General features: G+C 35.6%; 1 protein-coding gene across 8 annotated transcripts in view; it reads left to right on the top strand.

Moving 5' to 3' along the window:
- LOC132398062 (non-POU domain-containing octamer-binding protein-like) overlaps window positions 1–16,925 on the top strand; it is a 98,733-nt gene that overhangs the window by 55,431 nt on the left and 26,377 nt on the right. For 2 of the 8 annotated variants that reach the window (XM_059976992.1, XM_059976997.1), the window contains exons 9-13: window positions 646–732; window positions 5,296–5,334; window positions 6,816–6,854; window positions 7,812–7,939; window positions 13,712–14,694. In XM_059976992.1, coding sequence (XP_059832975.1) covers window positions 646–732; window positions 5,296–5,334; window positions 6,816–6,854; window positions 7,812–7,939; window positions 13,712–13,849 — 431 coding nt within the window. In that variant the 3' untranslated portion in view covers window positions 13,850–14,694. Of the gene's footprint in view, window positions 1–645; window positions 733–5,295; window positions 5,335–6,815; window positions 6,855–7,811; window positions 7,940–13,711; window positions 14,695–16,925 lie in introns of those variants that run through there. The other 6 variants (XM_059976993.1, XR_009513533.1, XM_059976998.1 and 3 more) reach the window with 6 other exon arrangements.

Here is a 16,925-nt window from a genome sequence, read left to right as displayed (position 1 = left end):
CTTTTTGTTATTCTTACCATATTTCTGCTGCCAGCTCTTTAACTGGCACCTGAAGTTAGGATTGAGCTGGCAACAGCTCAACTAGACTGTCAGTGTGCTACTCATTATCTGATGAAGTTTAAAATTTTTTTTTTGGATTTTAAATTGGAAACTAAGATGTTAAATAATTTGTAACATTATATTTATGAACAAATTGCCATCAATGTAGATTAAGTGTTCAGCTGCAGTAAAGGTGATTACTGATGCAGCATGTCATTAACAAGCTTGCTTTCATCCTATGCAACAAAATATTCTGAAGTACATTCATGATTAGCTGAAAATGTAATTTCACTGATTCCTAAAATTATACTAGAGAAAGTTGCAGAGCAGTTAATGGTAATCATTGACAACTGTTTTGTCTTTTTTATGTGTATTCTAGAAATTGTCGTTACAACTGCAATGTCCAAATGACTTTGTCTATGCCTTTTATATATACATATTGGATTCAGTGATGATTTACTTTTGTTCTTGCTCACAAAGTTGAGACCTCATGGTTTTAAATCTATTTTGCTAGACCATTTATTTTAAAAGAAAACAAATTTTCTTGGACTGGCTAATAGTAATACTGCAGTTCTTAACTGTGAGTTTACTGTCTCTACTATTGAGGCATTCCAGGACTAGCTGCACCTCCCGTCAAGCTGTTCCAGAACAGTAAGAATGCTGGCTCTGATCCGACAATGGAAAATTGCCCAGGTATGTCACACCCACAGAAGACAAATCCAGTTCTGGCTAATTAACTGCTCACTGAGCCTGTTCTTGGTTATCAGCAATATATTGGATGATCTTGTTGACAATTATTCACTCACTAATAACTTGCTCACAATTGCTCAGTTTTGGTTTGTCAGGACCTCATGGCTGTGGACTCAACTGCTATGGTCCAAGGACTGAGGCAACTTCTTATAAGCATGTCATAAAATAAATCTTAGTGAGCTAATGGGGGAAGCACTCCAATGCTTTGAGTTGTAATGTATTCATAGAAGATTTTGGTACATATAATCAGTTGTGGGAGTTCAAGACCTCACCTTGTGAGTTCCTCTGTATAGTGTCCTTGGCTCAGCAATCATTAGCTGGTTCTTTCATGATCTTCCCTCTGTTATAGCCAGAAGTGGGATTATCTGCTTATGACTGAAAAATGTTTTATTTGCATTTCTAAACATTGAAACATTTAATGCTTGTGTGTAGTATGACCACAACATTTATTTATTTACTTTTCATTTATTGTGTGTCATTGGTATGCAGGTATTCATTGCCCATTCCTAACTGGATTTAAGGTGGTAAAGAACAGCCTTCCTCAATAGCTGCAGACTTTTTGGTGAACATACTTCCCAAGTATTGTTGGAAGCTGGTTCAGGATCTTGAATGACATAAATATATTTCCAGGTTGTGATAGTGCACAACTTGGAAGAAAGCTTTCAGCTGATTTTCTTGCATCACAAATCTTTGTCTTCCTTGTCTGTAGAGGATGCAGGTTTCTGATGTGCCGTTGGAGTTGTCTGAGCAGGTCACTAGAGTCTTGTTTTTATCTGATAGAAAAAGCAATTGCTGTACTGTGCTCCTGATGGATTTGATTATTCAGGGTCACAAATGGAGAGCAAAACACATAGGCTTTGCCATTAATGAAAAGCTGCTTGTGTTCTGATTACTTGATTGAGAGGACATTATTGAAGTAGCAGCAAAGTCTGATTGGGCCTTGGATGGTACCCTAATTTGCACAGTGGGACTAGCATGGTTGATGTCCATTAAGTGACAGCTATTTTCTTAAGTGTAAGCTCTGGCTCCATTCACCAGAGTCCTTTTGCATTGCACATCGACTTCAGCTTTACTGATGGATGTAGTGCTTGATCAAATGCTACCTCATTTCTGATGTTCTTTCCATCTCTGAAGTTGGTTTCTTTGGTCAGCATTTGAATCATTGAATAATGTATGAAGCTAACTGCTGCTGCCTGGCACTCAAACTGGGCATCAGTGAGCAGGTAATTGGTGGGCTAGTGCCACATTCACTCTGCTGCTGATTGGGTGGTTGCTGGTCAGATAGAATTAGTTCTACTTATTCTGGATAGGACATACCAAGACAATTTTGCAAGTGCCCCTGCCTCTGCTGCTCTTTGACCAGACATTCAACTGGCTTCAAGACTAGGACAGTGGCTTGGTATTCAGAGTTGAATAACTTGCTGACAGCACAAAACCTTTCTTCAATCTATAGAGGAAGACTAGGGAATATGCTGCAATGTTTTTTCGTTCTGCTTATTAGGAGTTTGAAGAGATTTGGTATGTCACAAAAGACTTGCAAATTTCCATAAATGTATGGTGAAGACCATTTTAACTGGTTCCATCATATCGTGGTATGAAGCCACCAGTACATAGGTTTGCACAAGGCTGTTGTAGACTCTACCAACTTCATAAACAACCTCCCTACAACTGAGTACATTTAGAAGAGATGCCTCAAGAAGGCAGCATCTGTTGTTAAATATGCTCACAATCTGCAACTTGACGTCTTGGTGCTACTACCTTGATGCGTATAGCTTCAGCGACTCAAGTTCAACACTACTTGAAAAATTTGAAAGCAGCTGCCAAATTGCTTTACTGTGTGCCACCTACAGTTACACACTTGGGCTGCTAAGGCAGCATCCTGTAAATCTGCATCTTCTGTCCCCAAAAAGATGGGAGTAATACAGGCCCTTTGGCCCCTGATGTTGTGTCGATCTTTTAACCTCTTAAGATCGGTCTAACCCTTCCCCTCCCATTCTCTATTTTTTCATTCATGTACCTATCCAAGTCATTTGCATCTCCCTAATGCATCTGTCATTATCCTTGGTAGTGTGCTTCCTGTATTTACCACACTATGTATTTAAAAAAAAACACTTACCAATGACATCCCTTCTGTACTTTCCTCCAATCAGCTTAAAATTGTGCTGTCTGGTATTGGCCATTAACACTTCGGTAAAAAATATCTGGCGGATCAGTCAATCTATGTCACTTATCAAGTTATACATCTTTATGAAGTTCCTTCCATCCTCTTTCAATCAAAAGAGAAAAGTCTAGATTGCTCAACCTTTTCTCATAAGACACACACTCTAATGCAGCCAGCGTCCTGGTAAATCTCCACTGCACCCTTTCTTCAGCTTCCATGTCCTTTCTATAATGTTGGGACTAGAACTGAACACGATACAGTCGGCCCTCCTTATCCTTGAGGGATTGGTTCTGGGACCCCTCGTGGATATCAAAAATTGTGGATGCTCAAGTCCCTTATTCAACCTGTCTCAATGCGGTGGACCTTAGGACCGGTGGCACCCCAGACCTTCCCTGTCTCAGTGCAGTGGACATTAGGACCTGGTGCTGGAGCTCTGAGTCCGCAGTTTTTCTGTTCATGAAAATAATCACAATCACGATTGAAAATAAAGTGGAAATAAAAGCACTCGGAAAGAGGTGAAATGCCAACAGTCATTGGAAAAGCGTTAGGCTGCGTCGGTCAATGGTCGGAACAATTTTAAAGGATAAAGTGAGAAAGGCCCTGCCCTGATGAAAGCTACAATTAAAGCAACGCAGTGGTTTAATTACTGGGTTTTGGGGCTTTGGGTTTTTGATCCTCCACATCAACCCAACATGGTGGAGAGTGCACTTGGGAGCAGTCTATCACTGGATCGAACTTGTGAACTTCCATTCCCGAGCCTGGTGCTGAAAAATACATTCTTAAGCGTTTTATATGCTTAGAAAGGTAAAATATATACTATATACTAAGACAAACGTTTGACTAACTGACGCTATATAATAGGATGTCCCTGTTCCGACTTACTTTGTAAGAGAACTTAGGACTTTTTTTGATCCCAATCCACGATAACCCAAGTGCATCCTCCCCTATACTTTAAATCATCTCCAGATTACGTATAATACCTAATACAATGGAAATGCTATGTAAAGTAGTTATACTACATTGTTTAGGGAATAATGAGAAGAAAAAAAGCCTATACATGCTTGAACAGCAAGTGCTGAAAGAGCACTGGTTGAATTTGCGGATAAGGATGGCCAACTGTACTCCCAGGTCTGGTCTAGCAAGAGTTTTGTAGAGCTGCAGCATTACTCTATGGCTTTTGAAATCAATTCTCCACTCCCCACACTAGTCATATTTTCATTAGAGGGACAGTGGTAATCTTGCCACCAGCTCAAAATAGTTAATGGACAGGAAGCATTGATATTCTCTATAATGACCAAGTCTTACAAAATAAATTGTGTACAGTTGCAAGAAAAAGTTTGTGAGCCCTTTGCAATTACCTGGTTTTCTGCATTAATTACTCAAAATGTGTGTTCTTGTCTGCAATTAAGTCACAATAATAGACAAACACTACCTTGACTAAACTAATAACACAAACAATTGTACTACTTGTCAATACTGAGTACACAATTTAAACAATCGCAGTCTGGGTTCAAAAAATGTATGTGAACTTCTGATTGGAGCAGAAGACTCCAAATAACCTTTGAAGAAGGCATTACCCCAATGAGATGTGGGTTGTGGAGATGCCCCACTGTACTTAAAAAGTAAACAAAGATACTCAAAGCCAAGTTACCTTCTCAAGAAAGATCTATTTATATGCACCATGCCTTAATGAAAACAACTTTTAGGGGACCTTAGAAGAAGAATTGTAGAGATGCATGAAGATGGAAAAGGTTACTTCAAAAGACCTGCAGAAATCTCTGGAACTTGATAAATATTTGTCCATGTGTCTACTCAAAGGAAAAAAAAACCAATATGGTGTTCATGGAAGGACACCATGGAGGAAACTACTGCTCTCCAAACAAAGCATTGCTGAATGCCTCAAGTTTGCAGAAGATCTCCTGGATGTTCCTTGTTTATTGGACAATGTTCTGTGGACAGATGGGACAAAGGTTGAATTTGCAGAAATGCTGCCTCATGGTCTGTGCAGCTTGCTATCATTGAGGGAATGATGCATTCAAAGTTGTATCAAGACATTTTACAAGAGAATGGCAAGGTAGCGGTCCATCACCTGAAGATTAATAGATGTTAATAAATAATACCGGATGTCCCTGTTCCGACTTACTTTGTAAGAGAACTTACAACTTTTTTCGATCCCAATCCACGATAACCCAAGCGCATCCTCCCGTATACTTTAAATCATCTCTAGATTAAGTATAATACCTAATAGAATGTAAATGTTATGTAAAGTAGTTATACTGCATTGTTTAGGGAATAAAGACAAGAAAAAAAAGCCTGTACATGTTTTCTGTATCTATTTATTTTAGTGGGACTAACTGCAGCTGATTTCTCAGATCTGAAAGCAGGTATGGATTTTTAAACATACTGTAATTTACACCACTTATTTTTAAATGAATGGATCCCAAAACACTGTTTTTGCACAGAAGTAATTAATTTTTTTCTTTGAGTAGACATGTGAACAAATACTTATCAAGTTCCAGAGATTTCTGCAGGTCTTTTGAAGTCTCAGTACAACAAGACTGATCCGAAACATGAGTAAATCAACAACAGAGTGATTTTAAAAAGGAAGAAAATTTGTGTTTTGAAATGTCCAAGTCAGCGTCCAGACCTTAACTCAATCGAGATGCTGTGGCATGTTCGGAAGAGGGCTGCTCATGTAATACTGTAAAAATGGAGGAATGGTCTGATCAGCCATAGGAAATGTTTGGTGAAGGTTATTTCTGCTAAAGGAGGTTCCACCAGTTATTAAATAGAAGGGTTGACATACTTTTCCAGCTTGAAGTGTTAATGAAGAAACAATGTGTTCAATAAAGACATGAAAAAATACAATTTGTGTATTGGTTTATGCAGATCGTCTGTCTAGTACTGCCATCAGATCACATGAGTAATGCAGAAAGCCAGGTAATTGCAAAGGGTTTGAATCTTGCAGCTGGAGTTCCTACATCCATACTTTGATTCTTTCAAATTCTCTGCATTTGCTCCAACCATTGCTGTACGTGAGAAGCATGTATATTAATGTGACTGTAAGGTAAAAATATGGCTCATTAAAATAAAGTTAAAATGCATGAATCAAAGCTAGGGTTTTTATGCCCCCCCGGATCCTGAAAGCTATGTTTAGGTTTGACCTTGATTGCTGAGGTCATTCTGTAGTCATAAAAGTGTTCACTTCAGTTCTTTTTTGCGTAGTTTTTTTAAGGTTAAATATCGCCCTTTTTGAAGGTTCCAACTGTGCTGTTTCTCATGCGTGCAGTCAAATCATATTTTATTAAACTGTAAAATGTTGCATTCTGTGCTCTGAATTTCAGTTATAGTTGTTGCTCATGTTTTTGTTTGTGTTTTCCTACGAGCTGAGCTAATACTGAATGGTTTGAGATTCTGTATATTGTCAGATCTTATGCTATTGAATATGATGGAAAATTTTATTTATATTTGGAACTGTAATTTTTGCTGATGAGAGATAATATTCAAAATGAGCTTTTGGTTTTTAGAATTAAAGAATAATGTATATTGAATTATTACCTGCATTGAACCTAATAGCTACATCTCTGCTTTCCCAAAATTTGTCCAGTGTGTAGTTTTGTAGTAAGCTCAAATTAGCAACATTCTTTCCAGCTTTTTTTCCAGTTTTGAGTTACATTAATATTGTGAAATATATAGGTTAAAATATGTTTACCTGTGCACTTTATCTTTTTGAATTTTAGTGGCTTATTCAATTTTCCAATTTGTAGAATTTATTCAAATGCATTAATAATTTGTTCAATATTCATTTAATATTTAATATTTAAATCTGTTTATAATTCTGTTTTTTGTATCTTATTTATTTTAGTGGGACTAACTGCAGCTGATTACTCAAATCTGAAAGCAGGTATGGATTTTTAAACGTACTGTAATTTACACCACTTATTTTTAAATGAATGGAACCTAAAACACTGTTTTTGCACAGAAGTAATTAATTGATGTAGGAGAAATGTGCAATTTGAATGACTTTTTTTCTTTTTTTTTGCAAAATTTTTATTCAGAAGAAAAACAAGATTTACAGTGCAACACATAGATATATCTCAACATAACTTGTGTACATTCATATATTGTGATAAAATTGATCAATATGTTATAGCATAACACACAAAGGTATGCCACTCTGTTATCAAAAATTTAAAGATAGGTCAAACATCATAAAATAAATTTTTTATATAAAAATAAGTCAACCCCCTACCAACTACCAAAGAAAAAAGCTGATGGATGATAATGGATAAATTAGAAAAGAAAACATATTCGCTTAAGAAGAGAAGATACATAAAAGTCTGTGCACTGTTGAACTTTATAAATTGGAAAAATAATTTAGGAAAGGTCCCCAGAAATCATAAAAAGATTGTTTTGAATTTAAGACTGAGCAGTGGATCTTTTCTAAATTTAAATAAGACATAATATCACGTAGCCATTGGAGTTGTGTAGGAGGGGTAAACTCCTTCCATTTAAGCAAGATTGCTCTTCTTGCTAAAAGAGAGGTAAAAACTAAAACCTGTAGGTTAGAAGTATTTAAAGTTATATCTTCATCTGCAATAATACCAAACAAGGCAGTAAGGGGATTTGGGTCAAATTGATTAAATGACCGTCTAATTTTCTTTGATTGTCTAATTAAATGACTGTCTAATTTTGTTTGGAACAAAATAAACTTTATTGATAAAGATTTGGAACTTGGCTTTAATTATCAGAATTGATACTGCGGTGATCTGCATTTTCAGGCATTTGCTTGACCAGTTAAATGCTAAATGTGATTTTTTTTTTCAATCAGTGTTTTTACTAAAATATTGTACTTAATCAGCTTCTGCAAGCCAAGTTCCTCAGCCGCTTATGGGAATGAACAGGCCCACTGTGAATACTAATGCACCACCACCTCAAGGTCCACCTGGAAGCCTAGGAAATCAAATGCCAGAAAGCAACATTGGATTGGTAATGTATTAAACCTATCACAAAATAAATTCAGTATGTATAAAGAGTAGAGTTAAGCTGTGAACATAAGAAAAGTAAGCGAATTTGATATTTAATGAATGTTCTTAACCTTTCATAAGTTACACAGTGGGGGTTCGGTGAGATTCAAACTGTGCACACTTGTATTTGGTAGTGTGGATTTGGTGAATTTCTAACAGTATTAGCAAGGCACAGAGCACTTTGCTCGTATACTCTTGCTAAAAGAAATATTCCGTATTTCACTTAACCCATGTTTAATGTCACCCGTACCTTTTCCTGTTTTAGGAAAATTTCTTTTGCTTCTCTAGAGTGTTAACCACACCCTTAATGAAAAGTATTCCTGTAATCGACTTGGATGCTTTAAGCATAAAATTATCTGTCTTTGATGTACTATAGTTTTGCAATATTTCAAAATTATATGCTATTTTTGGTTAACTTGATTTGTATTAATTTTCAAATGTTTTCTCATTTTTACGTATTACATAGTGACTATCATTCTGGGTTAGGGAAGTGCAGTTATGCAAGATAAATAGAATTGTAAGAGGTTAAATGTGGCCTAGCTTCTAAGATGTTAAGAGTTTTCCAAATTCAAAGTTTTCACAGGAAACTTGCAGATCTGAGCTTCATTGTGCAAGATTTGCATTGAAATGGTTTTTCTGCCCGTAGCTTATAGTAATAAATGCATTGAATGCTGAGAATGATTTTCTTTAAGTGAATTTAACAAAGAATTATTGTTTCAAGGTAGTGTTAGGAAATACAACTTTTACTTTTCTGGTTATTTTCTGAAGGGCAAGCTACCATTTAGGAATGCAAGTTCTTTCTGAAGCCTAGTTCAATGTTTCTTCAGTAGCAGCTTTTTCAGTTTTAATATTCAGTAACATTTATGATTGGATAATCAGGCTCCTAACACTTTTCAATTTGCCTCTTTATTTGCTTTCTGGAGTAGATCAGGATGAATTATGATGAGTTCCCTACTGGACCAACATCTGCATAACTTTAACACAAGGTTCAGTAAAAGAATGAACTGGGTTTACATACAGTGCATGAATGGATAGAATAGTAGAAGAAAAACTCAAGAGGATAGTTTGAATGCAGACTTCTGGAAATGCTGATGAGAAGAGGCTTAGTTTAAATGAGTGAAAATCTACTCAGAATAAAATACTTCCTGGAACCATTCTTAAATTGAGTTTTGTGTAGATTTAATCTAATCATGTGTAGATTTGACTGTTTAAGGCTCCATAGTTATATTGAAAGCAATAAATTTTTAATGTGATCATGGAAACTGTCACAATAATCCTTACTACTACCTGGTTTGTAATTGTCATATTGCATACATCACTTAATGCAGTTAAAACATTTTCTATGTGCGCTCTGTCAACTCTTTATTTTCCTGTGTCCATATTTGTAAAGCTGCCTTTTTAAAATTTGTAGGTTAAACTTACATAGCCCCCACCAGTGTAGTTACATCATTGGAAGGAGAATGTAGTTATATTTGTGCTCAGCTGCTTTAGGTATTTTCCACTTTGAATGTGTAAATAAGGAATTTATAAGGGGAACAGTTATGGGCAGAATATATGAAACTTAAAAATGGGGTTGAGTTACTTTGATAAACTAATCCTATTTTCACCTGTATTGCACTTAGTTTGTACTCTGCAGTACTACAGGAGGTTTTCTGTATGATGGATAAATAATTGGCAAGCAGATTCTAACCCTCTTAGGTTCTGAAAGCAGTACCGCGTATATTCTGAAACGGAGGATGTGCCAACTATTTACTTGTGTACATAGTGATTAAAGACACAGATTCTGTACTGTAATGAAAGGCACATGAATACTTCTATCACTTTTGATGGTGCTGTTATCATACACAACATTTATGTCAAAACACAACTGCAAATAAATTAACGAAGCTTAAAGCTTATATGACCTCAACAGTTAATATTTGTAAGAAACTCCATCCTATCTGCCTTGTCACGAAATCACTCAATCTGTAGTTGATAAAGAAATTATTATGCATGTTTGTCTCCATTTCTATAGTATTAAGATTATCTTTTGACTTGTGTAATTTATTGGTAGCTTATTGTCACTTGGAAAGAGTTGTCATTTTGTTTCCAAGAGCTGTTTACTTAAACAGGAATTTTCAAAGCTGACTACAATGTATGTTTTAAAACAATAATAGGTATATAATTGCACTTTGCACAGTAGCTATTTTTTTTGGAAATATTTTTTCTGTTTTTGAATAAAAACATTCCTGAACCTATTTATGGTATTAGGAGTGCTATTCATAATGAATATATTGGCTCTGGTAAATTATACAACATTTATGAAAGAATTTTAAAGTAGAATTATTTGGCATCTTTTGAAATGGATTAATTGGTACAAATTATTGTTATTTTAGGCTAATCATATTTTTCAGGTGAAATGTCACAATGCAATTAGTTGAGACATTTAGTCATCCTTAAACTGTGACCAAGACAAATTAATGGATTTACAAACTTTGGCATATATGGTGTAGTGGGTGGATGGTTGGTTTTTAAGTATTATTCAGAGGGTATTCAGTACCATGAAACAACATTTCTGCAAATATTTTGTAAAATACTTTTGAAAATAACTGTTTTATATGAAAAAAAGATACTTCAGTGAATAAGCTACTGTAATGACACTTTGATAATTGGTCTTGCACACAGATTCCTCTCGTAGTTACCGGATCAATCCATGTACCAGCAATGGCTTTTATAATAGGGTTTCTTGTATTTGAGTTTCTGATTTGTATCACCATTAGTTGAATTCCGTTAGGTTTTTAGAAAGGTTCAGTTCTTGGGTGAATTTTTGAAAGTCTCTCTGAATATCTACTTTGTATCACCAGTATTAAAGACATGATTCTTCATATGTCATTACATATTTCGGATATGCAGTTATTTTCTAGCAAATTTACATGTAATATCATTTCTCACTGGCAGCCACCATAATTATTCATTGAAACCCACAGCACAAAAATGGGTCAGTGACAACCTCAGGAAAATTTGCTAAAGTTAAGTACTGTTCTGTGTATTAAAAAAAAGATCTTGAGAACCCATACCACTGAAATGATTATTTTACCAATGCATTGACAGTTATTTGTATTGCTATCGAGAAATTTTGTTGCAGTTCTGGCTTTGAATTTCTCAGCATTATGATTCTGGCTAATGAAGTACCTCAGAGGCCGCTCATTTATTCTGTCTTTCATGTGGTGATCCAGAAAGGCAATGTATTCATTATGAAGGCATTCTTAATACAACAATTTAATGCTACTGAGTGCATGTGCTGACTTTACTGTAGAAACTTGGTGCCACAGGTAATAATTAGTGCTTTTCTATGGATGCATTATTAATGCTTCTGATAGTCTTTGCTGGATGGATATGTCCATAAAAGAGTTTATTGATAGCGTTTACATTTTCAATCTTGTGCTGAACTAGGTAATGATATTTGCAGATGATAAAAATTTAAAAAAAATCAATTCTTATTTCTAGCTTTCATGGAGTTCAAGTAGTTGCCAGAGATTTTTGAAATTTGAATATGACTAATAGGGCTCAATAGGGGAATATTGCAGTTTTCTTGCTACTCTGGAAAATAGATAAACTGCGACTTAATTTGTCAACTCTTGCAATGAGATGGGACTGAAAGACTTAGATGAATAATAACGATTCAACAGTACAAAGGTTGTTTAACTGTATTTTGTACATATTGAATGCCAGTGAACATTTTGCCATCCAAATTTGTTGGCATGCCAAATATCAAATGGGATGGATACATTAAGTGGGTTTCATTGCTGCCCTCTTGAAGTGATTCTGTTTGTTCCCCATTGTTACTGATGAAATACCTTTCATCTACTTAATTCTTAACATAATGGTACAGTTGCACTATTATGCAAGACATTTGACATGATTTTGTTAATCTTTTTGTCGTTTAATATTTCTGGTTCTGTAGTTACTGAGTTGATAGTTCCTTGGACATTCTAGTTGGTTTATAGCATGAGTAGACTTGGGGAAAATGTCAGGGGAGTTGTATGAAGACTTTCTACCTGCACATCAGACCAGGATTGATAACAAATGATTGATATTTTTCTGCTTGTTCTTGGCATTTTCCTTTTATTTCCAATTATAATTGTAACTTACAAAACTTGCTTTTAGGAGTAAACATTCTGTCCTGATGACTCACTGACTTACACACAAACACGTGCCTCACCGCACTCACAAACACACTCGCCCACTCACAAACATGGAAATAATTGGAAGCATCATTCATAAAAATAACTTTCAGGTGCCCTTTAACTGGTTGATTATGGGAACATTTTGAAATTCTTTTGACTGCAGATTTTAAAATTCTGCATACACAGCATATTTTTCCTAAAATAATCCTTTATATCTGGAACTGATTTAAAAAAAAAACAAATTGCAACATGTGCTGCAATATACTTCTGAATAAAATCATTGTGAGATAATGTTTAAAAGGTGAAAAGAAGACAAACCATTGAGACCACTGCCTACTTTTCGGGCAGGGTTGTTAACCTGAGCTGGCATCTCCACCCCCCCCCCCCCCCCCCCCCAAACCCAGTACCACCACTTCCCTCCCTCCAGAGTGACTGATATCTAGGGTTCAAGATTTTGTACTGTCACTGGTTTTATATTTTTGCACATTTGCCGACATACCTTTTGCCGTTTGGATAATGAATTTGAAGGGAAGTGATGACCCCATTCTTTCACTGTTCACTACAGTAGAGGCATTAAGAGTAAAGATTTTTAATTTTTAAGATGAATTCTCATTTTTTGTTTTGACTCTAAAATAGCTCTTATTGCTACTGCAGTGAAGCTTTCGAACATAATAGATTTTGGAAAAAATGGGAGTCTATCTAAGAGCTGGAAGGTGAAATCATTGTTAATTAAAGATAGTTCAGAATACCTGATATGACAGTTTTAATGGGAGACATACATGGTAGATTTTATTTTGGAGCAATTGGTAAATATTATATTCAAATTAACTTGTACTGCTGCATTTCATATTTGTTTCAATTTATCTTCCCTTTAGGATAGTTTATTTTGTTAATTTGCTTTGAGCACCAGTTTAGTGTTTTGCTTTCACCAATTGTTCACTTCTGTTAAGAGGCTATTTCTGAACTTTGTCACAATACTCATGGGCTTTTCTTGGCTCTTTTTTTTTGAGAACTGAGATTTTACAGCCAAGCACAGGTCTTTTGAACATGCTTGTAAAGGGAGTGCTGACATGGTAATTAAGTGACCTATTAACTACACAAATAGAAGTAGAATCTGAAATTGATTGGTGTGTTGACAACTATTTCAAATCAAAAATTGCTCAAGCTTTTATGTGGTCATTATCAGTATTTTAGACGCATGTATCATTCCATATAAAAGATAACCGTGACTATTTAGTGTTTGTGTGACGGCCTACAATTGTTAATTTGTTTGGAAGTGTAATCGGCTTACTTATTTTCCCTTTTCTATTTTGCACATCTATATTTTGTCAGTTTATTAAGTGCTGTGTACAGACAGCAAGTGAAAGGTTCTGAAATGTTTCCCGAAATTTGTTATTATCTTGTAAGTCTAATGCAATTACCCCTTTCCCTTTTTTTATCGGTACTTCTGGACCCTGCTGACTTTCATCGTTCCGTTGGGGGATTCTCAACCTGCCTAATGTTAAATCTACGTCGGACTTGCAATGAACGATAATGTCCAAACCTACGTATTTTATCTAAATAAATAGCCTAATGATCGATTTGTTCCTGGAAATATGGATGGTCAAGCAAATAACATGGGTGGACCGATGGTTGGGAGCCCGGCTGGGTTTCCCCGTGGAAATCAAGTTGGAGAGTTTGGTGCAAATAAACGCCGTAGATACTAAACACAGATCTGAAAATATCCAGTAGCCTTTAGCCATTCCACTTATTGCCTCAAGTTTTTTTTGCAGATTGTATCAGTTGTAATGAGCTTTAGTACATAAGGTCTTTTTGGTATTTTACTGTTTCAAATATTACTTCAACTTCCTGTTGGATGTATTTAGTAAATGTGCATGATATGTTTCAGTAATCTAAAATGTACATAATGTAATGCACAAGTTGCAGAGAATTTGGACAAAAAGTCTCTCCGAGATGTTACTTTTGATATTTGTTTAGCTACTCTAGTACCATCTTCAATGAAACAGCCTTCTGGAACGATTTTGTCTTTTGTGATTTTTGTTTTTTTAAGTGATTTCAGACAGTAAAATTGGAATCTCAAATGGCCTATGTGTTTTTATTTTGTATTGCTGTAGGCTTTTTGTTGATATGCTTGGAATTTTAAATATAGATGGGGATTGGGATGAGGAAATGTAGGCAATAGGTGGGTTTGCATTTGAGTTTGGTGGAATGGGCTTAAGCTTTTTTGACATGGAATAGATAAGAATTGAGGTTCATTGATCATATCATGCTGTGTTGGCCTTTTAAGGATATTGTGTATTCTGGTTTTGGTAGTTCAAAAGCTCAATATTTCTAACTACTGACAATATTTAACAGGAATAACTTGTATTTGTGGGATGGGGCATTAGAATTAAAATTCACCGGGTCTCTGGAACATATACCTGGCTTGCAGGAAAATAAATCAAATATAAACCCACCTTTTTGAACTTGATGAAACCCTTGAGCTTGTTCACGGATGCTTGGTATACGTTGCAATACACGCTTTAAGATGCAAATAAAGTTCTCGGCAATCTTTCCTGTATTGTAATGTATTCATTTACACCCTGATTTTTTTCTTGTTAATACTTAATGATATTCTGTTCATTACTGAGCGGTATTTTTATTCCATACTTTGAGAAGTTTCTTATCTTTGACTTTAATTATTCTTCACTTCTTACTGAACTAAGAGAGTTGGTAGGAATATATTAAGATTCTTTTGTTTATAGGTGAAACCAGACTTTTTGCTTTGGAAATTGGTAAACTAAGCAGGTGTTCTATTCAGAAAATGCCTGTAACTTATCTGTTACCCAAAATAAAAAAATATGACTAATTAGAGGAAACTGACAGGTTGGTCTATCCAACACTAAATTTGTAAATGGTTTGTCAGTTAAAGAATGTTGTTTTTTTTCCTTTTGCTCTGCACATATTTGATATCTTGTAAATCTGTTGCTGCCTTGGTCACATCTGTCAGAGCCTAGATGGAACTTGCTTCAGTTTAGTAGATGTAGTTTGATACCATAAAAGCATAAGATATAGGAGCAGAAGTAGGCTATTTGGCCCATTGAGTCTGCTCCACCATTCAAGTGGGTTACTGAAGTGGTATATGGTGGGAAAAATAATGGGATCAGAGGAAAGGAAGGTTTCATGAAAAACAGGACAAATCAGTTTTTATTCAAAATAAAAATAATCATACCAGTAAGATAGAAAGCTAATCATTTAATAATAGCTCAATGGAAGAACACGTGCATTCAGAATCAGGCTCACTCCATACATAATCTTCATACTTCTTTGCCTCAAGTGTTTTGCAATGATTTCCTTCAGTTAATAGTTGCTTTCCTTGCCACAACTTCTGTAGTACAAATGATCAGGTAGAATGTAGTTTGATAGTAAACCATTTATTCCATTTTTCAATTTGCTGATCAAGCTTTTTATGTGCTTCAGTTGTCTCCCAAGTAGTTTTAACTGTGGATTGTATCCATAAGTACCCAAACAATTTAAAGTGTTCCTGCAGAAGTCTTTTTTTTTAGCACATATTGTTTCAAAGGCATTGTTTCCCTACCTCATTCATTATGAAGGTTTGGAGCATTCCCAGCTAAATTCCTCAGCTTGTTCCCCAGTGCTTTTGTGACTTTCCCAATGCTTTTATGGAAGTTATAAATTAGCTTAATTAGTCAAGTGCTTTTATAGCTTAATTAGTTTTTTTTCGCCCTGATACTGAAGGCTCCTTTATGTTCTGTTTATGCTAATTCATATGCATCTATTTAGTCATGGTACTATAATCTATGATATTTTTGTCCACATACCATTGATGGATAAGATTATGAACCTTCATTTATTTTAAACACTGGCTGCACATTTGTACTTGATATGTGATGATATTGTAGTTGTTTCATAATTTCAAATATGAAAAGTAATCTAAAGATGATGCTTGTCACAGATCAATGTGGTCTGCACGTGTTAATACTCTGTGAAACCAAATTGTAAGTAAAAATTATACTATGAGATATGCACATTCTCTACAAAGCTGATAAGCCAGCTACCTATAATACCATAAGACATAGCAGTATTAGACCATTTGGCCTGTTGAGTTTGCTACGCCATTTCATCATGACTGATTCTGGATCCCACTCAACCCCAGGCACCTGTCTTCTCACCATTCCCTTTGATTCCTGACCGATCGGGAAGCAATCAACTTCTGCCTTAAATATATGCATGGACTTGGTCTCCATCACAGTCTGTGGCAGAGCATTCCACAGATTTATTATTCTCTGGTTTAAAAAAAATCCCTTCTGCCCTCTAATTGTGGATGCCCCCACCATAGGAAACATCCTCTCAATCCACCATATCTAGTCCTTTCAACATTTCGTAGGTTTCAGTGAGATCCCCTGCGTTCTTCTAAATTCCAGGTCCAAAGTTGCCAAACGCTCCCGATATGTTAACCCCGTCATTCCAGGAATCATCTTTGTGAACCTCCTCTGGGCTCCACAATGACAACATTTCCTTTCTGAGATATAGGGCCAAATGTGGCCTGATTAATGTCTTATAATGCCTCAGCATTTATAGAAGCCTTGCTTTTATATTCTATTCCCCTTGAAATAAATGGCTACTTTGCATTTGCCGCCTTTACTGCAGACTCAACCTGTAAATTAACCTTTTGGGAGTCTTGTATGAGGACTCCTAAATCCCTCTGCACCTCTGATGTTTGAAACTTCTTCCCATTTAGGTAATAGTTCTGCACTATTGTTCCTTTTACCAAAATGCATT

The sequence above is a fragment of the Hypanus sabinus genome, chromosome 8 (genome assembly GCF_030144855.1).
Source record: "Hypanus sabinus isolate sHypSab1 chromosome 8, sHypSab1.hap1, whole genome shotgun sequence".
Lineage (NCBI taxonomy): Eukaryota > Metazoa > Chordata > Chondrichthyes > Myliobatiformes > Dasyatidae > Hypanus > Hypanus sabinus.
Note: the sequence above shows the minus strand (reverse complement) of the source record. Positions and strands in the feature narration are given on the sequence as shown.